The sequence below is a fragment of the Botrytis deweyae genome (genome assembly GCF_014898535.1).
Source record: "Botrytis deweyae strain B1 chromosome Unknown BDEW_015, whole genome shotgun sequence".
Taxonomy (NCBI): domain Eukaryota; kingdom Fungi; phylum Ascomycota; class Leotiomycetes; order Helotiales; family Sclerotiniaceae; genus Botrytis; species Botrytis deweyae.
The window spans coordinates 132,997-155,795 of record NW_024066222.1 but is presented as its reverse complement, the minus strand read 5'-3'; the positions used below and the strand labels follow the sequence as shown (position 1 = coordinate 155,795).

The following is a 22,799-nucleotide window of genomic DNA, read 5'->3' as shown; positions in this document are numbered from 1 at the left end:
TGATCTGGCATTTGACTTCTCTTTGTTGTCCTAGGTGTATGTAGTATAAACGAATTGCATTGATGGGAATAGGTTAGGTACAGTATATTCGGTTTTTAATCAACCACATATGATGTCGAGGACATAATGAAACTTTTCAACTACTTGACCTCAATTATATCTGATGATACATCTAAAAGCAAAATTTAAAAGATATTTAATTTATATAATATTTTGGTTGTCTACGACTGTAGCCTCTCGTCCCACACGAAAATCGAGCTCCAAAACCACCAACCAATCAAAACAAAGCCCATCGTAATCCTTACCGAACCACCTCAAATTTCAATTCCACTCCGAATCCACCCTAATACTCAATTGTATCCCACACCACCACCACTCTACCTCTCCTCTCATCTTAACACACCACACAACACACGCCGACGATGGCATCACTATTCACATCCCGCGCACTCCTGCGCAGTGCCCCTCGTACATTCTCTGCCGCAACTCCCGCCATCCGCGCCCTCTCTACCACACCAGTTCGTCCCGATGCCTCCGCTTCCACCACGGATAGATTCAGCAAAATTCCAGATTTCAGCAAATACAGAAGTAAGAAGAGTGGTGGAAGTAATTTGGTTTATCAATACTTTATGGTGGGAGCTATGGGTGCTTTGACAGCCGCGGGGGCAAAGGCTACTGTTCAAGGTTTGTCTTTTTTCCTTCCTTTGGATATGGGATAGAATTTCAGGTCTGCAGAACGGAAGATGGTCGAATACTGGCAAGGATAATACGACCGACTAGAGAATTGGAGAATATGATATGAAATACAATTGAAGGAATTGCACATACTGGATCCATGGACTGACGATTTACTTAAACAGATTTCCTCGTCAACATGTCCGCATCCGCAGATGTTTTGGCCATGGCCAAGGTTGAGGTTGATTTGAATGCTATTCCTGAGGGCAAGAACGTACGTTCATTATTATGACACCTACCTCTTCCGACATGATCAAAAACAAATTCCTGACATGAATACACAAAATAGGTCATTATCAAGTGGCGTGGAAAGCCCGTCTTCATCAGACACAGAACTGCCGATGAGATCAAGGAGGCCGAGAACGTCAAGGTCGAGACTTTGAGAGATCCACAATCCGACGCCGACCGTGTCAAGAAGCCAGAATGGTTGGTTATGGTTGGTATGTATTATATTTTCTCCAATCCATACGCTCTAGTCGATGCAAGGTATTAATGGAGAATCAAACAGGTGTCTGCACACATCTTGGATGTGTCCCAATTGGTGAAGCTGGTGATTTCGGAGGATGGTTCTGCCCATGTCACGGTTCCCACTACGATATTTCCGGCCGTATAAGAAAGGGACCTGCTCCATTGAACTTGGAGGTTCCAGAATATGATTTCGCCGAAGAATCTTCTCTGGTCATTGGTTAAATTAGAGGATCGAGTGGAGAGCGATTTTGTAGTTGTATAAAGTTGGACGAGTGTGGATGGACGGAAGAGTGGAAGATAGATGAAACAACGTTTTTATTTTGAACGAGAGAGAATGATAGACCTTGATCTGGAAGCGTTATGGCTTTGTAGAAGGGGTGGTGGAATGGCCTTTGTACAAAAGATCGGATAAATGATATCGCTTCGAAAAGTTTCAAATTTTGGATTTAACCACTATGTTTATGGTTATTTTGTATGGAATAAAAATCTCCAAGTGATTTGCCCACTAAGTTAGTTTCTGGCATGATCGAAAAGTTCGAAAATTCACAATTGGAGAACAGAAAAGTTACAGGTAAATGCTTTCTTTTGATTCACATTATCATATCCCGTAATATTACATCTCCTTCATATGTAGGTCATTTCTTCATCTAAAAGCCATCAATCATCAATGTCCATGTCCATCATCCTCTCTCTGTTCCGGATCCAGCTTAATCAAGGTATCTATCCTCATGATGGAAATACAAGCTTCAACCGCCGACTTCAATTGTCGAATCTTGCTCATGCTTGGCTCCAAAACACCAGCCTTAATCTCATCCACTACTTTACCCTTCAACAAATCCAATCCGTAGTTCTTGTAGTTCTTCTTCTTGGCAATAGTCTTTTCATCTTCGTTAGCATCGCCATCCTTAATACGTTGCGATAGAGCGTGTCGGGAACGGAGCTGAGCAACCAATTCAGATGAATCTTTAGCGGCGTTGACAGCGAGGGTTTTGGGGATAACGAGGAGAGCTTGAGCAAATTCGCCAATGGCAAGTTGCTCTCTTGAGCCAACGGTACCGGCAAATTCTTCCAAATAAATGTGGAGTGCAGTCTCACATGCACCACCTCCTGGAACGATACTTCCGCTCTCTAAAGTTCGCTTAACAGCGCATAGAGAATCGTGAACGGATCTCTCCATCTCGTCGAGTTGATAATCGTTGGGTCCTCTAAGGATGATGGATGCAGAGGTGTGAACTTTGGTACCCTTAACCAAAATACATTCATCGTCGGAAATTCTCTCCTGAACAACTTCTTCGGCATGTCCTAATGAGGATGCCTCGAATTTCTCATCACCGTTCAAATCAGACAATGAGCTGATCAAGGTAGCACCGGTTGCCTTTGCTATTCTTCTCAAGTCCTCCTTCTTACATCTTCGGACAGCCATGGCACCCTTCTCAATGAAGAGTTTCAGGCACATATCGTCAATACCCTTTGTCGTCATAACCACATTTGCTCCAGCCTTGAGAATCATATCGATTCGATCCATAACAATTCCAGCTTCCCTCTTACGGATTTCTTCTAATTGTGTTGGATCGTCGATTGTAATGTTGACACCGAGCTTCATTCTCTCCTTTTGTAAGTTGATATCTAAAATGGCAATCTTGGCATCCGTAATTCTGGTCTTCATTGCTTGTGATGCAACTGTGCAGTTCAAAGCATAACCCTTGACCAAAATAGACTCCAAAGCTCCTTTACCGTGTGCTTTTAAAATATTGACAGCCTTGACGGGGTATTTAACTTCTTGTCGGGTATTTGTTGATTTGACTGCCTGCATAGCATCTACAACCATGTTTGCAAAGAAATCAGAATCCGATCCAATAATCTTACTCGACATGGAGGTTTTGGCGATGCTGATTAAAGAGTCCCGGCCCAACTGGTCCACCTTCACACTGATGTTCTCGTGCATGTACTTGACAGCCTCACGGAGTGCTAAACGGTAACCAGTGATGATTGTGGTAGGATGTATACGATTCTTCATAAGTTCGTTGGCTCTTCGAAGAAGCTCTGCTGCAATAATAACCACAGATGTTGTTCCATCTCCGACTTCTTTGTCTTGTTGCTGTGCCAAGTCGACTAAGATCTTGCCTGCTGGATGTTCGACATCTAATAAACTCAGAATAGTTGCGCCATCGTTTGTGACTGTAACGTCCTGTCTGAAATCAGTATTTGGTGGGGTTCTTCTGGAGGGGACAAGCATACTCCTATATCATCTACCATCATTTTGTCCAAACCACTTGGACCAAATGAACTTTTGACAACATTGGCAATAGCCTGGGTTGCAAGAACTATGAACAGGTTAATTCACATCTTTTTCGTGAACATTTTAGCTCATACCATTTTGATCCCGAATATCTTGTCCACTGATCTTTTGGCCGCCGAGGACTACTTGTTATTAGCATTTGTACCAGCAAAATTTCCAAGTGCAAACATACACAAAGTTCCGGCATTTCTAGGTTGTTCAAAAAGGGACCCCATATTGTTGATATTCTTAAAATGGCGGAAGCTCTTCTGGTAATATTTCTTCTTCTTCGTCGTCGCGAGAGAAAAGGGACGCGAGAGCTTTCCACGCTAATATTTTTAAGCATTTGGCCTTGAAAATTAAGGCAAGAGCTCAGCCTCGTCGAATTACTTAGTGGGGCTGACCAGGCCAGGGGAAAGTCCACTAATAAATCGCAAGCCTGAATAAATCCTTGTCGCTTAAATTTTAGGGCGGGGGAATAGTTGAAGGGAGTCAATGAATCAGTCACTCGTTCAATAAACAAAAGCAACTCTCTTCCTTCACACTCTTCACCACCAACAACCAACACAATCATGGCGGACTCCAATACTCCAGAAGTTGCGCAAGAAGGGCCATCTAAAAGTGCCTTGAAAAAAGCCGCCAAGGAAGCAAAAATGGCTGCAGATAAAGCCGCGAAAGCTGCTAAGAATGCTGCGCTTCCCGTAGTGGGGGGTAAGAAAACAGATGATATTATTGGTATTACTGTCAAGAAGTCCGAAGACTTCTCACAATGGTATCAAGAGGTTGTTTTGAAGGCAGAGATGATCGAGTATTACAATGAAATCTCCGGGTTCTTCATCTTACGTCCTCAATCTATGTTTATCTGGAACCAAATTCGAAATTGGTTTCAAGCAAAAATCGAGACACTTGATGTAGAGGAGGCTAGTTTCCCCATGTTCTTGTCTTCAAAGTCATTGGAGAAAGAGAAGGATCACGTTGAGGGTTTTGCTCCTGAGCTTGCTTGGGTTACCAAGGCGTAAGCTTCACTATCTTATTCTCCCCTACCCCGCTATACTAACTGTGATAAAGTGGTGATAAAGATCTCGAAGTTCCTGTCGCAGTCCGTCCTACCTCAGAAGCTGTTATGTACCCATACTACTCGAAATGGATCCGAAGTCATCGAGACCTTCCTTTACGATTGAACCAGTGGAACAGTGTCGTTCGTTGGGAAGCCAAACAAACAACTCCATTCTTGAGAGCTAGGGAATTCTTATGGCAGGAAGGACATACCGCACATCTTACAGAAGAACTCGCCGGGGAGGAAGTTCTTCAGATCCTCGAGTTTTACGCTGGTGTTTATGAACAATTATTGGCAGTTCCAGTTGTCCGTGGTCGCAAAACCGAGAAGGAAAAGTTCGCAGGAGGATACTATACTACAACAGTAGAAGGTTATATTCCCTCTAATGGTCGTGGTATTCAAGGTGCTACTTCTCACTGCCTTGGTCAAAATTTTAGTAAGATGTTCGATATTACTGTCGAGGATCCAACTCCAAAGAACGGAGAAAAGGCTGGCCATCTTCACGTCTGGCAAAATTCTTGGGGTCTTTCCACTCGTGTTATCGGTGTTATGGTCATGATTCACGGTGATGACAAAGGACTTGTTCTCCCACCCCGTATCGCAAAACTTCAGGCCATTATCGTCCCAGTCGGTATTACAAATAAAACTACTCCTGAAGAAAAGGCCAAGAGATATGATGAACTACAAAACATCAAGGATACTCTCAAGAAAGCTGGTGTTCGCGCCGATTATGATATCCGTGATGGATATACTCCAGCTTGGAAATTTAACGATTGGGAATTGAAGGGTGTTCCTCTCCGTCTCGAATACGGTCCAAGAGATGCTGCCCAAGAAGTTGTCTCCTACGCCCGTCGTGATACCGGTGAGAAGGGCACAATTGCGATCGCAAATCTCTCAACTGAAGTTCCCGCTCTCCTCGAAACTATCCAAAGCTCTCTCTACACAAAGGCCGAAGCAGCATTCAAAGCTCACAGACTTGTCATCAACAACTGGAGTGAAGTTGTCCCTGCACTTGATGCCAAGAATGTCGTTCTTATTCCATCCTGCTTGGGCGAGAAGTGCGAAGATAAGATCAAGGACTTGACCAAGGGAGGTGCTAGTGAAGAAGTTGGACCTGATGGAAAGAAGGTACCAACAATGGGAATGAAGAGTTTGTGTATTCCATTTGAACAACCAGAAGGTCTCGTCAAGGGTGAAACCAAATGTTTGAACCCAGAGTGTGGAGTTTTGGCAGAGAAATATTGTATGTACGGAAGAAGTTACTAGATTTTTTGCGTAGGGATGGGATTGAGGAGTTTGGAGACAAAGAAAAGATTGAAGGCGTGGATGGACGGAAGAATTATGATGGATGAATGATGATCAAGATGAATTTCTCAACCCGAGTTCAATGATTAGATAGCGAAAAAGCGCTTCGTACAAGTTGTTTTCCTGACTAGGTTTAGAGCGTTTAGCTGCTTCTCGATATAGTGCAAGTAAGAAAGAAAGAAAGAATTAAAAAGAATACCCGCATGATCTCTCACTGCGCATTTCTGACTTCCCTGATTGAGTTACATCTCATTTACATAACATACTAGGTACCTACTCAAAATGGAGAATAGGAGTTTATTATACTATAATACTATTTACAACTTGAGTTTCTCGAGTTTCTTGAATGAATGAATGATTGATATTGGAATATCCGTACTTCCTCTGTACAAATCTAAATCTAAATTTAAATCCAAATACACAATTTCTATTTCTATTTCTATTTCTATTTCTATTTCTATTTCTATTTCTATTTCTATTTCTATTTCTATTTCTATTTCTATTTCTATTTCTATTTCTATTTCTATTTCTATTTCTATTTCTATTTCTATTTCTATTTCTATTTCTATTTCTATATCCGCTTTTCTTTTCCATTTTCATTTCCCTACCCCCTCGTCCTAAGGAACTCTCAAGCGAACGAACCCCCTAATCATCATCATCATCATCATCATCATCATCATCATCATCATCATCATCATCATCATCATCATCATCATCATCATCATCATCATCTAAATCAATCCAAATCCAAATTCCCCCCCCCCACATTCTCTCTCTCCTCTCTCTCCTCTCTCTCCTCTCTCTCCTCTCTCTCCTCTCTCTCCTCTCTCTCCTCTCTCTCCTCTCTCTCCTCCCAACCCAAAAACTCAAAAACTCAAAAACCCAAAAACCCAACCGATTTCCTCCCCAGAATTTAAATACTACCTACCTACCTGCCTACCTGCCTACCTGCCTAGTTTCACATCTATCATATACATACCTATGCATATCTAGGTAATCCTCACAACTCTCATTATTCCCCCCTTCCCCCTTTCTCCCTCAATTCCCATTATTTATCATTCCCATCATTCCCATCATTCCCATTATTCCCATTATTCCCATATCTCTCACCCCTCCATCATTTTCATAACAATAACAAAAACCATAAAAACAACAATTTTTCAATCCTCAAATACATACTCACCCTCACCCTCACCCTCACTCACCCTCACCCTCACCCTCACCCTCACCCTCACCCTCACCCTCACCCTCACCCTCACCCTCACCCTCACCCTCACCCTCACCCTCACCCTCACCCTCACCCTCACCCTCACCCTCACCCTCACCCTCACCCTCACCCTCACCCTCACCCTCACCCTCACCCTCACCCTCACCCTCACCCTCACCCTCACCCTCACCCTCACCCTCACCCTCACCCTCACCCACCCTCACTCTCCCCTCCCCTCACACTCCCACAACAAAATCAAGAAAATGACATACCTACCTACCTACCTAGGTATTACAAGCGAGTGAGTGAGCGAGCGGGTGAGTGAGTGAGTAAGTGAATTGACTTGACTTGAATTGAATCCATAATTATCTATCTGTTGTACCTGGTGTACCGTATTGTAATGTTTTTCGTTGCCTACCTATGTAACTAAAGTGTAATTCCCCCCTTTCCACTTCCAGATTCCAGATTCCAGATTCCACATTCCACATTCCACATTCCACATTCCACATTCCACATTCCACCCCCATTTTAATTTTCTCTTCAGCTCTCATCGTCATACTCATTCTCATACTAATGCACTCGCTCCATCACATACTCACATACAGCAGCGCTTTTCAATCGAATCAACCAATCATCCAATCAATCGTCATATATCATGCAATCCATCCATTAATTCATTCATTATCAATGGTTCATTATCGATGCCTTCACTTTCTTTCATACCATTATTCATCCTCCCACCATATTTATCCATTCATCCAAACCAATCACCTTCTACTCCTCTCTACTCCCTCAACCCCCTCACTCTTCTCTTTTTGTCCCTGCTCTCCTCCACTAAACACGTGCTAAGCCCGTCCCAATAGTTTCCCTAATGTAGGTCCTATATCTGGCATGATTTGGTTTACAGAAAGCCCAGCCCCTTACTAAAAATGTGAATTTCATAGCGTCTATGGCGACAAGAAAATCAGTGGCTTAGGTACTCGATCCGCTCAAACAAAATCAGCAGAGTAAGAGAAACCGCGGAACTCTTCTTGCATAGCTTGAGACAAAACTGTAGATGTCATCAGTCAAAAGTTTTCCATAAAGATGTAAATTCAACATACCAGACTGCACTGGTGTCAAAACAGGTGTGACACTGGTGAATTCGGAATCGAAATTGCTAGTATCGGTAGCATTGGTGATAGAAGGTTGGAAAGGTGGTGCAATTCTCTTGTGGTAAACATCATCCCAATTAATGCTTCTGAAGAATGGTTGACTCATGATCTCTTGTGCATCAGTAGGTCCACTTCCCAGTCTTTGTTCAGGTTCACGTGTCAATAATTTTTGTAATATCGATACTGAATCACGGGGCATGTGGATTGGGTATAAAGGTTCATCCGCAAGAATGGCATCGTAAATTTCGTCTTCATCCTCTCCCCTGAAGGGTGATTGTTGGAGAAGCATTTGGTAAATGAGAACACCAAATGCCCACCAATCGACTGCTCGACCGTATTTTTTGTCTAGCAAAATCTAATCCACAGTTAGCTTTGTACGATATTAGCCATGGGAAAGACTTACCTCTGGGGCCATGAATTCAGGAGTACCACAGAAAGTGCTCGTAGTCGAACCATACCACATCTCTTCCTTACAGAGACCATAATCGGCAATTTTGATGTGACCATCAAGTGTCAATAGAATATTGTCCAACTTCAAATCACGATAAATAACACCATTTTCGTGGAAGTATTTCAAAGCCAAGCAGACTTCAGCAGCATAAAATCTATGATTGTCAATGGATGATTCTAATAGAAAGGATAACAGATGACTTACTGTGCACGCTTAGTTCCGAATTGTCCTCGTTGAATGTGCAACATAAGATCACCACCACTGATGTACTCCATAACGAAATATACTCTGGTTTCTGTTTGGAAACAGGCATGGAGAGTCAACAAGAAAGGATGACGTTCCTTGTTTGCGATCAAGAATACTCTCTTCTCGGACCTAGTACTTTCGACTTCATCATTCTCAATGATGAACTCCTTTTTCAAAACTTTAATGGCATAAAGTTGCTTAGTTTGCTTGGTCTCAGCAAGCATGACCTTACCGAAATTACCCTTACCCAGAACCGCAAGAAAGTTGAAATGATCAAGACCAATACGACGTCCAGTGCCTGGTTCGTTTGCTGCAGGGACTTGCTTTCGTTGTTGCCCTTGAGGTACGACTTGCTGTGAACTAGGTTGTGCAGGGAGTGGAATCTCTGGAGGAGGTCCTTGTGATGGAGGCGCAAACATTGTTGCAGATGGAGGAGGAGGTGGGAGTGGCGAATGTTGTAGTTGGGGCATTGGCTGAGAATAACCACTGTCAACATTTGCATATGCAGCAGGGTTATAAGCTGGCTGTGTAGGCATTTGCGCCGAGGGATTTGCACCATATGGACTGGTCTCAGAATGCTTATCGGGTGTTTGTGCATTGCCAGCCGCGCCTCGTTGAGCTCCGACTTGTTGGGTATAATCAGTGGAAGCTCGGGAATATTGGTCTCTTGGAGGTATCGGTTGCCTACCCCCCATTGCAGCAGTTGCTGCAGCAGCGGCAGCTGTAGCACTTGATGATGTGGATGTTCGATCAGGTCCTGCTGGTCGTTGTTGTTGTGGTGAATTTGGTGTATACATTGCCTGTGCGGCTTGAGTAGCGTCGCTGGAGCTGGGTGCCCCATAAGATTTTGCTCTAGGAGGTCGTTGTGATTCAGGTGATCCATAAGAGTTACGATCAGTCGGTGTTCCTTCCGTTTCTGGCTTTTTCTCTCTCAATGTTTTCTCGCTCATGGGAACAGGTGTCGTCAGTCGTCGTTTTTGGCCTCTAATACCTTCAAGAATGGCGTTTGCGACAGCCATGGACATACCACAGAAATCTGGAACAAGATGTACACAGTGTGCATGGCATGTAAGGGCACATTCTACTCTTGTTAGTTAAACAGAATTTCGGGTTCGTGTAAAAGTACTTACCTGTGCACTTGCGACAATTCTTCTTTCCGAATGGCAAAACATATCCACAATGACAACACCAGTTGGCGCTCATATTGTTGAACTTCTCGAAACGATGAGGAATACGATGATTGATCTTTTCCTCGTCTGGATCGGTTTCCGCATTGGATTTGCTGATACATTTCGTAACGACTTGTGAGAAACACTTCGTATGACAAGTATATTTGCAGTCCTCACACTGCATACCAGCAGTATATGTAAGGAAGTCTCCACAGAGTGCACATCGCATGATGTTGTAAAATTGTTGCGAGATGAACTTGTGTCCATACATCTCGTGGACTTCTTCCTTTCTTTGACGAATGGCACCTTTTCGACCAAGGGCAAGGTCAAATGGTCTCCGATCTTTAGTTTGTTTCGTGAACGAGATATTGAGATTTACGGCACCGCTAGGTTCGAGGGCAAACCACGCATCGATCGGTTGTGGTGCTACCACTGTGTTTCCCGGCCCTCCAAACTCGTTTGCTCCCGCTGGTTGTGCTCCAGTTCCCGCGCTACCTGGCGGCGGTCCAAATTGACTTGTGCCAGTCATTGGAAATTGTGCTGGTGGGGCGCCACCACTAGCCATGCGGTCCGCAGAAACCCACCCTGAGTTGTTGATCTCGGCCTCGATTCTCTTCCTTCTCATTTCTTCGACAATGTCAGATATTCGGACCCACAATAATCCAATAGGTAATGCTTGATCGCCAGCTTTGTCGTAAACCGTAAGTTCGATTTCGTTTGCCTTGTCCACATAAATGTTATGAATTTCATTTTCCCATTTATCAGTTCGGGTGTTTTTCGTTCGTGCAACAACATTATCTTCTACCTTCACGGCGATAGAAGTTTCCGGACCTCTTGTAAATCTACTGGTTGTTGCATGATCAACATCTTTAACTGCTTGAATGCGGAGAACAAGTTGACCTGTCAAAGGCTTTCGCATATTAGGGGTATTGATACTATCATCTGTTGAGACCTGTTAGCTTGCGAGGTTAGCCAAAAGACACGTTTGGGATCCTACCATCGGGAGCATCCGCTGAGCTCTCCATATCTATATGTAAATCTTCGTAACCTTTCAAAGCCTGCTTGAGGATTTGAATCTTTTGATTACTTTCAACTCGGCGAGCAGCAGCATCCGCTTTACTCTTCCTATCGCCCTCCATTTGATATAATTGAACCATCTTCTCGATACCCTTCAAATATTGTTTCTCGACGTTAAGCTTGAACTCCAATTGTGAAAGCATGAGTTGAATGCGGGGTCCTAGATAAGGGGTATCATACTTGATGAGGTCTGAATTGCACAGTCAGCATTTGTCCATCAATGATGGAATATATAAAAGTAACCTACCAAGCTTGGTATAATTAGGACGTGATCTAGGCATGCCAGAACCTGGTGCAGGAGGCGCAAAAGGATTTCTCGGTGGCATCATATCACCATGACCACCAATCTGACTATATTCCTGATCACCATATCCGGCTTGATCCCCCGTCTCGATGGGATTTCCCCTGGCGTCCTTGGGCGGCGGGGTTGGCGGCGGAGCGGCTCTATCATCACGCAGACCGCTACTGGGCGGGCGACCAGCACTACTCCCCGCACTACCCGTTCGACCTTCTGTTCGTAGCTGTAATTCTTTCATGCGCTCCTCTAGGTATGAAATATTTCGACGACCATCGCGCATTTGGATATCTATCCTAGCTCTAACTTGCTCATTCTGAGTCTGCTGCCTCATTTGATTCGCGGCATTGAGGAGAGCACGTTCGCGCTGGATCTTTTTGTAGACGGAGCTAAGAGCCTCCTCATCGTTGCTATTCATGATTGCGGCTTGGTCCTCTGCCGTCCTTCAAAACAACTTTGCGTAGACAGGAATAATGAATGCTGGGCGAAGAGTTTCAACGTTGTGCCCGATTTTTAATATGGTAAGGTTTGTGATGGTCGAGGTGGAGATGGAGTAGGTGGGGTTTTACTATCCGGGCATGGGCTGGGATTTGTTTGTTGACGCCCGATGTTGCTGTTGGAAAAAAGTAATCTTGGCAAGGCGAAGAAGGGGTGGAAGTAGGTACCGGTATGTAAGAGATAGATAAATACAAAGCTTAGGATCTGAAAGCTCTTATGTTTTGAATTGGCTTATGCATGAAAAGACGTGTTTTTTCTTGTGTCTTTATCTTGATCTTTATGTTTCTTGTGTGTATCAATTCCCCAAGAGTTCTTGTCGTATGGTGTTTCGAGATATGTATGGTGATCTGATTGGAGAGTTGAGTGTATGTATGATGGTAGTATGGTAGCATGTATTTGACAGCACCGGTATGGATATGAAGGAAGGTTTGCAAGTTGTGGATGGAGATGGAGACGGAGATGGAAATGGAAATGGAGATGGAGATGGAGATGTTTGTTGATATCAGTTAACTTTGGTAGGAACTTTAAGTTTCCCCCAATCACCCCCGTTGCCTATGGATGTCTTTGATAGGTGCCGAATACTCCTAGACTTGTCCGACCTTGCTGTACTCTGTACTTTGGGTAGTATCGATATCAGAGTGAGTGCATTACTTTGTTTATTTTGCTCAGCCACCATGTGCTAGATTGGTTGATGACGGGTCGGAAGGAAGGATAAAGAAAAGGTACTTTATGCCGAAATGTTATCGATGCTATGTTATCGATGCTATGTTATCGATGCTATGTTATCGATGCTTGAATACCGATATACGTTTCATCCAGATTCCGTGTCTTTTTCAAAGCTTATTGATCTCTCCAACTTGTCTAGATTTCTGATTTGTTATTGTTATAGAGAATCGTTTAATGAATTCAATAAAGGACGTCCATAAGTCAGGTCTCTGTGACTCTCAATTTTCAAAGAATGCGGCGTAGACTGTCATCACCAGTTACAGTCCACCATATACTGTTACCGGTACCTCAAGGGCTATCCAAGTGAATCTCAATCTCAATCATATCAAACCACTCCAGCTTCTACCTACCTACTACCTACCTAGTATCTAGATACCTACTACCTACCCATCTATCTATCAATCACCTAATCCAATTGCCATCTACGATACAACTACCTACCTACCTAGCCTAGGTCCCTACTTTTCACCCACCCACACCCACACACACCCACACACACAACAACAACAACAACAACAACAACAACAACAACAACATAAATCCAAACACCATTAACACACACACATCGAATCATCCGCACAATCTTTCCTCATCAATACAAATACAGTAGTAGCTGATCCATCCTCTCCATCCTCTCCATCCTCTCCATCCTCTCCATCCTCTCCATCCTCTCAATTTCTCAATTCATACGTACCTGCCCAGATGAATATCATACGATTCTTTCTACCCACCCACCCGAGCCACCATCCTTCCGCAAACAAGAGGGGAAATGTTCAACGGGTGATGTCCGTGCCACTACTCCTAACAATTTAGGGAATTTAGGGAATTTAGGGAGGCCACCACTAGGGTAATCATCGTCATTCTAGTTCAGGGGTTTATTAGCTTGGAAGGAACACGACCGACGGTACATATGAACGGGAGATAGGTAATGAATGCCATTCTCAATATCCATGTTATTGAATCATTTTTTGGTGAAATATACAACAATACAACAATACAGAGATATCAAACTCGGATCAAGCCGAGGCGACTAACAAGAGCGAGCTTTCACTCCATACTTCTAAATTGGTATCAATCATCTCTCTATCTTCTTCTATCTATCTCTTACGACTTATATTGTTGCTTCAATAACTTTGCTATCGTTGTCAATTGGATATTGCTCGTTCCCTCGTAAATAGATCCAATCATCGAATCTCTCCACATCTTTTCCGCAATTCCTTCACGGACAAATCCCATTCCTATTATTAAAATTTAGTATGGAGCTAAAACAATAACGTGAGATATTCAACTTACCACCCATCCATTGAACCGCCAATCCACTCACGCGTTGAGCGACTTGCGAAGCAAAAAGCTTGGCCATAGCTGCATCCTGAACAAAGTTCTCACCTGCTTCCTTCTTGCGTGCAGCGTTGTAGACTAGAGCGCGAGCAGCGGCAATTTCTGTATAAGATTGTGCGATTTGATGTTGCATGCCCTGGAAATCTCCAACTAATTGTCCAAATTGCTTTCGGTCATTCCATACGTATCTGTTCAACTCTATTAGCCATTGAGAAACCCTCGAAGAATACATTATCATGCGTACTTAGTAGCGTTTTCGAATGCTCCCAAAGCGAGTCCGGTCATTTGTGCGGCGATTCCAATACGGCCCTCATTCAGAAGGGCAATGGCATATTTGTATCCTTGTCCCTCTTCTCCCAAGAGATTTTCTCTAGGAATTTCCACATCATCAAAGTTAAGAACACAAGTGCTGCTGGCCTTGATACCAAGCTTCTTTTCCTTCTTAGCAATAGAGAACCCCTTCATTCCCTTCTCGACAACGAAAGCGGAGATTCCCTTGTAGCCTTTACTATGATCAAGGTTTGCAAAAACAATAAAGAATTCTGCTTCCATAGAATTGGTGATCCACATCTTGCTTCCAGAAATCGTATATCCTGAATCTGTTTTGGTAGCTTTTGTGGCAAGCGCGAAAGCATCGGATCCAGATACTGGTTCGGACAAACAGAATGATCCAACAGTATTCGTAGCCAATTTTGGCAACCACTTGTTCTTCAACTCCTTACTCGCATATTTGATAACCGCAGTGTTGACCAGGGTATTATGCACATCCACCAACACACTCACACTTGGATCGACTCTTGCCAACTCCTCAATTCCCACAATCGCTGCCGTAAAGTTCATTCCTGCACCACCATACTCTTCAGGTATTTCGACTCCCATAAGTCCTTGTTCAAATAACTGTTCCACAACCGCAGGGTCCATACTCTCAGCCTCATCCATATCTCGTACTTTTGGCGCGATGATATCGTTCGCAAATTTAGAGACAGATTCCGACATGGCCAGTTCAATTTCAGAAAGATGTGTTATAGGAGTTGGGGGAATCTCGGTTATGTCGACGGGATCTGAACGAAGGCGAGAGGTGGCGGAAAGAGGACGGGCACTGCGCTGATGTTAGACTGATAGGAATGATGGGAAATTAAATGAGAAAACACATACTGTTGGTATATTCTACTCTGTCTAGTTAGTCTGATTGCAGGTCTGGCAGCAGATGCAGATGTACCAGCCCTTCTCACCACCGGTGCTAAAGCTTTAACAATTGAGGCCATTTTTCTTTCTTCCTTTGTTATGTCAAATGAGTATTGAAAGGTAGCAAGATATTTTGTGAGAGTTTTCGAGAGAACGACAAGAGCTTTTATAAGTCAAAGAGCAATTGCTAAGTATTCTAAAGGAGAGGCAATTAAGATTCGTGAAACTTAGTCGTTGGTGCTCACGGAGGAAGGAAACAGCTCGGCTTAAGATATCCTCGGTTGTTGGGCCGGTGGGCTTGGCAAGCGATACATTCCCCAGATTCACAAATCTCGTATCACCGAAAGCATCTCTCATCATTTTGATGATGCGAACACAATTAATGAATCCATGACTCGTTTCGATAATTCATCGGAGTTTGTAAAACTCTAGCAATGAAAATTACATCTCCGTTCACATCAATTTTCGGCGTTTTCAGTGCACCAGGGGCCTCCACGACCAAAGCTATGACCTTTAACCAATTAACACATGCAAAATGCGGGGTGACTGGGCAACTTAAACCACCCCACTGGACCCTTTTAGCCGTCGACGACCCGACTACTATCCGATCTGTATCCGATCCGTATTCGTTTCAATGCAGTTCATTGCACTATTCAGAGAGACATGAATTTTAAGAATACTTAGCCACCGACGTTCGAGTAAAGTCAGTGCATTGAAGTTTCGTGTAGTATATTAGCGATGAAGCTGTATTCTCCCTATTATAAGCTATGATAGACTAGCCGAATGTTACTGTAACTTTTGCGCTCCTTCTGATATTTCAATACCAAACAAAAATTTCCATCAATAAATTTCAAAAATCCCAATGCAAATCAGAAAGTAAATCTTTCATATTGACGCCAAGGTCTCTCCACATGCGCCTGTCAGCCATGTCCCAACGTCTTGGTATCAATTAAAACGCCATGGCACCTCCGCTCAGTACCGAAAATCCATGTAGATATGCAATCAAATTCAAAGCGCATTTCATTTTCAAATTCCGAATTTTGTCGTGAAGTCAATCATTATGCTATTGTGTCGTATGTTTAATCGTCTTTCTTCTCCACCTTTGGTAATAAGAACCAGCAAAGCATCATGACAGCAAAGAGACCTAAAGCAATAGGATGCAAGACGAAATTGCCAAAAGCCTGAGCCAAAACTCCGGTGGTGAAAGGAGCAATGGCGCCACCAGAACTACCAAGAGCACTGATGACACTCATTCCACTGACTTGGTATCTGCGAGGGATGATGCGAGTGAAAATGTAGGCGGCACATGGGTAGACGGGCCCGAGAAGGAGACCGACGATAGAAACCGCAACAGCGTCTCCAATGACATTAGGGACACCCCAAACGATTCCTTCGAAAGCAGCTGACAAAACCACAACGATAACCACAAACTTCCTCTCACCAATCTTGTGCCCGATAGGAGATAGCAAGAAACGACCGAGTGTGATACCACCCCAGAAACCAGAAGTGACATATCCAGCATTGTTATTGGCACCTCTGACTTGTTGCAGGAAGTAGACAACCCAGCCGGAGATGGAAACTTCCGCACCTTGGTAGGAGAAAATGAAAATGGCACCGATTAAGACAGCAGGTAATTTAGCAGCTTTAAACATTTCCATCAAGTCCCTCTTTGCACTGGATTTTGGTCTGCTTCCTGATTGAGTCAAGTTGGTCAGTGCCATATCATTTGGATCCTCGTAGTCCCAGAAAGCCCATCCGGCAAATACTAAATTGACGAGCATCATTCCAAGCGGAATAAAGTAGTAACGACTCCATGAAATGCCAGATGAAACGAGTGTGGTGGCTACCAATGGAGCAATGATACCCCCAAGTCCGTAGGAACCATGCATGAAGCCCAACATTTTGGTACCATTATCGAGGTTAGCTGCGAAAACGTTTGACAACGACAAATTAATTGCCATGCCAAATCCGATGAATAAGAATGCCAGGACAACGACTGGGAATGGAGGATTGGGAACGATCATCACATAGCCAGCAACCATGAGGCCTTCAGCAAACATTATAGATTTGGCTCTTCCGAATCGAGATCTGATAGCATCTATGAAAAAGGCTGCTGAGATATAGCCTACTGCCTGCGTGATGAATATGAGAGATACGAGTCTTTCTTCAATGCCATATGCTCTAATATTTAATCAGTAATGGTTATTGTTTCTTGGGAACGGATTAACATACATGATCATCTTTGGAATCAATGGTCCAGCTGCAGCATCACTCAAACCATTGCCAAAGTTCAACAAACAGGTCGCAGTCATTCTGTATCTATTTTTGGGAGGGTTGGAGAAACTTTGAACGATGTATTCCGGTTCGTCATTTGGAGTTTGTGGTCGACTCTCCTCCAAAGCGCTTGGGGATGTTGAACTTTGCCAGCCTGGAGTTGTCCATCCCGACCCAGGTTCTGCTCCAGGTGTGGTAGTTCCAGATGCAGATGATCGATTGACATTTGATCCCCATTGTAAATTATCGAGTTCAATTGCATGGGGTTGTTGGGCTGAGTGATATGTTCTGGTAACTGATTTCTGAGGGGCGGCGATGGGTTCATTGTTCGCTGCAGTACCAGCAGCAACAAGTTCATTGTTTGTCGATACGACGTCGAAGATTGAAGAGAAATGAGCAGCCATTATGACTGTGATAGAATCATGTATGCCAAATAAGGCAATAAGATTTTATGAAAGTGATTTGGAATATGTGATTGTGTATATATATTGACGGTTAAGGTGATAGATGGTGAGAAAATCAAGAAAGAAAAGGGTGAGCTCAATGATATATGCAAAGAATTTGTATTTGAACTGACGAGGCAGTTGAACATTCGGAGGTCATGCGAAGTACTTACTAATGACGAATAGTGCCCAGTAGTCCCTATGGACTAAAAATGATAATCGCCATACTAATTCTGAAATTTGCGGTTTGAAGCAGACTAAAATCACTAGATCAGGACCGGTGGGAAGGCTAAAGGCTTAAAAATAAGGGTTTGGGGAGTTGGGGGAGAACACTAGCTCCATACCAAGTGAGATCTCCGCCAAATGTGGAGAAATTCAACAGGTTTTTGTAAAATTGGATCCATGATAAGAGAATGACTGTCGTAATTGGATCTCGATATATTCTGGAATGCATCTGGACATGTGGGAATACTTCGGACAATGCACTTTATACACACATGTAAGCATCTTAAAAGCTTTTTGAGAAAGTTTCAACGTATAGGGCTTCGAAAATAAATTAAGCGGAGTTGCCCAATCCAGCCTTGAGTCATAAATCCAATCAATGTCCACGGGTCTTCTAGATCTTTTCTATATCAGGACGTCAGGGTTTTCGGCTAAGTTTCCCATGGACAATACGGTCACGGATAATAATAATTCCGAACCCCGCCAAAGAAAAAAATATTCCCAAGCCAAGCACCTTTAAGAAAATTGATAGACATAACAAATCAGCTTGTTAAATTTCATCATCCTTGGACTTTCCACAAATTCTATCGTGAGGCCTAGAACTACTGTCTTTCTGAACTTCAATTCTCAAATTCAATTCTCAAAATCATTTCAAGTCTCACCACATTTTATTTTACAATGGGTAAACCAAAGCGTAATGTCTTTGCGGCCGCCGAAGAAACTTCTACCCCGCCAGATACATTGACAGAAACACAATCGATTGCTCGTGTTATCAAAGCTGAAGGAAACAGCTTATACTCTTGCACTCTCACTGATAATTCAACCATTCTTGTCGAATTGCCTTCTCGATTTCGTAATACAATTTGGATCAAACGTGGTGGTTATGTCTTGATCGACACGAAAGATGCAAATGTGAGAGAGAATAAGATTGGTGGTGAAATTATAAATGTCGTCCGGGATGAACACATTTGGCGAAAGGAAGCTTACTGGTAGGTCTTTCATATCGTGCACTATTTGGCTCGACTCTCCTGACAAACCATCTCAATAGGCCCAAGGAATTTCCAAAAAGCTCCGCATATATGGAGGATTCGGATGATGAGGAATCGACTGTAGGCAAAATGCCACCATCAGACTCGGACGAAGAGTGATATGACCAAGATCCGATATTGTACAAAATACCGAATGTTATTGGGGGAGAAGGAATTTGCTCACGCCTGATTAAGAAGTTTTCTTTTCGACGGCCCCTTGGCCCTTGGGCGCAACAAAATCAAGCCTGGTTCCCCACCATACGCCCGCCACGGTGATAGACATAATTCCAACTACTACCAACGAGCTTACATCAGTACTTGGGTATACATTCCACGCCCATTCCTGCGCCCCCCATAAAGCATATTGAAGGATTGGGTGCATGCCACTACGCCAAAGTAAGAAGGGGGTGGCCCATGCAAGATAGGCAAAGAATTGGTAATGCAAAGATCGCGCGAAGAGCATACCAATTGTGGTAGCAGTTAGGATGGTTGTCATGATATAGTTTGGTGATATCGTATGCGAACAGGCGTGCAGTCTTTGTCCCAGTGGCTCCTCAAATCTCAGCGCACTTCGAATCAAATCAATGATTGGCGTTTCCGCTGGCTTGAGCCATCTAGTCATTGCGAACAAAGCCAGAGTGCTTATATGCCCTACCAATAAAATTATAGAAAATTCCTTGCTCAGGAACTTTTCTTCTCCCAAAAATCTCCAATTGACTGTCCATTTGAAAAAGAATACCCTTGAAAACTCAAAAGCTCTACTCAAATAACCAATTGCATTTATTGGGAGGAAGGAAAGTGCAATTACAACTTGCAATTGTGCCATAAGCCATGCTTGTTTGAGAGCTCCTTGTACCCCTTTTGTCAAGAATAACATTATTCCAATAGAGGGTAATGCTAGTAACAATGACATTTTAATTCCCAGACCCCAACTATATGCCATACTCCCAATTGTCCATAATCTGCGCTGGAAGAAGTAGATCGCAACCCATAAGAAGAAAACCGCGAAACCATCATTGAATAGTCGAAGAACAAATATGCTATGTAATCGTTTCGAAAGGAAGAGCATTGGAAATATATAGTGCGGTGCCTAGATTCCAAATCGAAGATTAGTCCATATTCTCTGACTCCTTTGCCCCAATTCATATCCAATCATCAAAACCTACCTTAGCCCTCTTATAACAAGCTAAAACAACCCCCAAAGTCGCCAAATACAAAACTCCAAATATGCGCTGCGCAACCAGTATATCTCGTCCATGATCAGTAATCCACCATAATGCATAGTATATCCACACATGTGCGGCGGGATATACCAATGGGCCGGTTCCACCTTTGATTTGAGTGTAATCGCGCTCGCCGGAGTCATATTGGCTGATCTGTTCCATGTAGGCTTTCCAATCTATTTCTGTGTCTGGGGAGAGGGTTAGCGACGGGATGATGGAGGGGGGAGAGCATTATGGAGAAAGACAGAGAGAAAGGAGAGAGAACATACAGGGTATGAAATAGATTATAGCACTGCATAGGAAAGCTTCGAAGAGCAGGATGAGCGGGGGAACATAGCGTGAGAGCCAGTGTTCGCCCATTGCTAATTGTTTGAGCTGGTGGTAGACATTTGCGGTTAGGGAAATGGTAGCCTTATCCTCCTTTTTCGAAGCTGGAGGGGCGGGAGGAGCCATCATTGCAAAAGTATGGATGTGTACCGCGAAAGATTGGATTGAAGATTCACAAATGGGTCAAGGAAATGGTAAATACCTAGGTACAAGAAGAGAAAAGAGCATGAATTAGAAGATCGGATGAGAGGATACAAAGAGTGTGAGAAATCCGCGCGCAGTGTTACGTAGCTCTGGAAAATTAAGCTTTTGGTAGTGCTGTGTGGATGCTGGGAATGATTACAGGGGTACAGATGAACCTGGCTATACGGGCCTAAAAATTTCGAGGCCTAAATATCCGTATATAGAGGTTTCCTATATATATAATTTCAATCTCAGTATTTAGTCTTGTTTTATACCTTTAATTTTATTTTATATTTTTAGCTTTTTTATTTTTATTAAATTTGTTATATGAATTTATAAATTTATTATGTAATAAACTAAAGCTTGAATTATTATTATTAATTTTTATAAAAGTATTAGGAAAATTAGGATTATATATTCTTATATAAAGATATACCTATATAAATCAATTTTATTATATAAATTTTTTTAAGATTGAAAAATATATCTATATAAAGAGGATTCCTGTATAACCCCTGCCTATATATCCAGATTCATCTATATTATAGTAAAATAAACTTACTAGAAATAAGTGATAAGGTTTTCTTTATATAAATGAACCTGGATATACGGGCAGGGATTATACAGAAATCCTCTTTATATAAGTATATTTTTCAATCTTAAAAAAATTTATATAATAAAATTGATTTATACAGATATATCTTTATATAAAAATATATAATCCTAATTTTTCTAATACTTTTATAAAAATTGATAATAATAGTTTAAGCTTTAGTCTATTACATAATAAATTTATAAATTTATATAACAAATTTAATAAAAATAAAAAAGCTAAAGATATAAAACAAAACTAAAAATATAAAACAAAGCTAAATACTGAGATTGAAATTGTATATATAGGAAATCCCTATATACAGATATTTAGGCCTTGAAATTTTTAGGCCCGTATAGCCAGATTCATCTGTATCTCTCAAGGTAATATTCGCGCATTCACTCATTACAAACCGATGTGCATATAAATATTGATATTCATCATTTCTGATATCAAGTGATTGGATGACTAAATACTTTTCATTATCAGAAAAGGACATGTGATAGTTTCAATGTCTTCGATTTATCAACGTCCCGTTTGACTACTTAACAATCCCTCTATTTAGATTACACAAAATACACATAGCAGTCGAAGTTTGGACTCTTCAGACTGGGCTTATAAATTCTCTTGTCTTGATGGTTTATTTGAAGTCTTCCTCCCCTTCTGCTTTATTATACCATTCTATCCCAAGTGATCCATCCAACGTCCGCATTCGATATAGAACGTGGCAAATGGTGGCAGTACAGTGAAGGTGCAGGGCCATCAGAAATTTTGACCTGATATGAAGTGCTAGATGGATACGAGACTGTAGCACATTATTCAGAGCTCGAAGTCATATTTAAGGTCTATACAACAACAGTAGCCTGTATTCAGAGGTTGCTTCTAGTCAATGTTATATCGAGTGATATTGTGCTCCTTTCTAGTTATCTATATGGATAATGACAGTGAAGGCCAAACTGGAAAGAGATTTGAGGCAGTAATGCGGAGCTAGGTGCTATTCCCTTTTTCGGACATGAGCGATCGAAATCGAGACGAGCGCATGGGGGTTTGAACAAAGAACCTTGGAAGCTGCCGTTAGGTCCTCATTCAACTACCGTCGTATATATTTCAGTCTCCACCCAGCATCAGTCCAACTCAGGTTGGATAGTCAACCTACATCCTACTGCAAGAAAACACAAATTTCATCATCGTGCTGCATACATTCTACCTATGAGTTTCGTCCAGGCGAGATGAGGAGGTTCGTGTGACAGTTCATCGATACCTCTTCTCATATTGTTTATATTCGTCTTACAGCATCAGGCCATAGTGTCGATTGGTA

At 42.5% G+C, this 22,799-nt stretch overlaps 9 protein-coding genes across 9 annotated transcripts; 3 read left to right on the top strand and 6 right to left on the bottom strand.

Annotated features, from left to right (window-relative positions):
- Positions 1–422: 422 nt before the first annotated feature.
- On the top strand, positions 423–1,425 carry EAE98_006749 (uncharacterized protein; the record flags this gene model as incomplete). The annotated part of the gene is made up of 4 exons (XM_038954372.1): positions 423–684; positions 861–949; positions 1,025–1,175; positions 1,244–1,425. 4 exons carry the CDS (start codon positions 423–425, stop codon positions 1,423–1,425), a joined length of 684 nt encoding a protein of 227 aa, XP_038809052.1.
- Positions 1,426–1,867: 442 nt separating this feature from the next.
- EAE98_006748 (uncharacterized protein) lies at positions 1,868–3,717 on the bottom strand (the record flags this gene model as incomplete). Its single annotated transcript, XM_038954371.1, has 4 exons — positions 1,868–3,391; positions 3,442–3,527; positions 3,577–3,624; positions 3,675–3,717. 4 exons carry the CDS (start codon positions 3,715–3,717, stop codon positions 1,868–1,870), a joined length of 1,701 nt encoding a protein of 566 aa, XP_038809051.1.
- A 336-nt stretch (positions 3,718–4,053) lies between these two features.
- On the top strand, positions 4,054–5,804 carry EAE98_006747 (uncharacterized protein; the record flags this gene model as incomplete). The annotated part of the gene is made up of 2 exons (XM_038954370.1): positions 4,054–4,496; positions 4,550–5,804. The coding sequence occupies 2 exons, from the start codon at positions 4,054–4,056 to the stop codon at positions 5,802–5,804; spliced, it is 1,698 nt and encodes a 565-aa protein (XP_038809050.1).
- Positions 5,805–6,488: 684 nt separating this feature from the next.
- Positions 6,489–6,830, bottom strand: EAE98_006746 (uncharacterized protein; the record flags this gene model as incomplete). Its single annotated transcript, XM_038954369.1, has 2 exons — positions 6,489–6,708; positions 6,823–6,830. The coding sequence occupies 2 exons, from the start codon at positions 6,828–6,830 to the stop codon at positions 6,489–6,491; spliced, it is 228 nt and encodes a 75-aa protein (XP_038809049.1).
- A 690-nt stretch (positions 6,831–7,520) lies between these two features.
- Positions 7,521–12,546, bottom strand: EAE98_006745 (uncharacterized protein). Its single transcript, XM_038954368.1, has 7 exons — positions 11,395–12,546; positions 11,068–11,337; positions 10,032–11,012; positions 8,860–9,982; positions 8,608–8,809; positions 8,154–8,559; positions 7,521–8,101 (listed from the first exon to the last, which is right to left on the bottom strand). The coding sequence occupies exons 1-7, from the start codon at positions 11,858–11,860 to the stop codon at positions 8,040–8,042; spliced, it is 3,510 nt and encodes a 1,169-aa protein (XP_038809048.1). The 5' UTR covers positions 11,861–12,546; the 3' UTR covers positions 7,521–8,039.
- A 737-nt stretch (positions 12,547–13,283) lies between these two features.
- EAE98_006744 (uncharacterized protein) lies at positions 13,284–15,436 on the bottom strand. The gene is made up of 4 exons (XM_038954367.1): positions 15,160–15,436; positions 14,249–15,103; positions 13,960–14,192; positions 13,284–13,904 (listed from the first exon to the last, which is right to left on the bottom strand). The coding sequence occupies exons 1-4, from the start codon at positions 15,267–15,269 to the stop codon at positions 13,771–13,773; spliced, it is 1,332 nt and encodes a 443-aa protein (XP_038809047.1). The 5' UTR covers positions 15,270–15,436; the 3' UTR covers positions 13,284–13,770.
- An 832-nt stretch (positions 15,437–16,268) lies between these two features.
- On the bottom strand, positions 16,269–17,867 carry EAE98_006743 (uncharacterized protein; the record flags this gene model as incomplete). The annotated part of the gene is made up of 2 exons (XM_038954366.1): positions 16,269–17,370; positions 17,422–17,867. The coding sequence occupies 2 exons, from the start codon at positions 17,865–17,867 to the stop codon at positions 16,269–16,271; spliced, it is 1,548 nt and encodes a 515-aa protein (XP_038809046.1).
- A 939-nt stretch (positions 17,868–18,806) lies between these two features.
- Positions 18,807–19,276, top strand: EAE98_006742 (uncharacterized protein; the record flags this gene model as incomplete). The annotated part of the gene is made up of 2 exons (XM_038954365.1): positions 18,807–19,117; positions 19,177–19,276. The coding sequence occupies 2 exons, from the start codon at positions 18,807–18,809 to the stop codon at positions 19,274–19,276; spliced, it is 411 nt and encodes a 136-aa protein (XP_038809045.1).
- A 70-nt stretch (positions 19,277–19,346) lies between these two features.
- Positions 19,347–20,832, bottom strand: EAE98_006741 (uncharacterized protein; the record flags this gene model as incomplete). Its single annotated transcript, XM_038954364.1, has 3 exons — positions 19,347–20,246; positions 20,323–20,567; positions 20,649–20,832. 3 exons carry the CDS (start codon positions 20,830–20,832, stop codon positions 19,347–19,349), a joined length of 1,329 nt encoding a protein of 442 aa, XP_038809044.1.
- Positions 20,833–22,799: the final 1,967 nt, after the last annotated feature.

Bases quoted from the DNA above. Each gene is read 5' to 3' on its own strand.
- EAE98_006745 (XM_038954368.1), bottom strand. From the start codon at position 11,860: ATGAATAGCAACGATGAGGAGGCTCTTAGCTCCGTCTACAAAAAGATC. The intron at 9,983-10,031 runs GTAAGTACTTTT...TAACAAGAGTAG, and splicing joins GAATTGTCGCAAGTGCACAG to AATGTGCCCTTACATGCCAT. The intron at 8,102-8,153 runs GTATGTTGAATT...TGACATCTACAG, and splicing joins TTTGACACCAGTGCAGTCTG to TTTTGTCTCAAGCTATGCAA.
- EAE98_006744 (XM_038954367.1), bottom strand. From the start codon at position 15,269: ATGGCCTCAATTGTTAAAGCTTTAGCACCGGTGGTGAGAAGGGCTGGT. The intron at 15,104-15,159 runs GTATGTGTTTTC...ACATCAGCGCAG, and splicing joins CAGAGTAGAATATACCAACA to TGCCCGTCCTCTTTCCGCCA. The intron at 14,193-14,248 runs GTACGCATGATA...AGAGTTGAACAG, and splicing joins GCATTCGAAAACGCTACTAA to ATACGTATGGAATGACCGAA.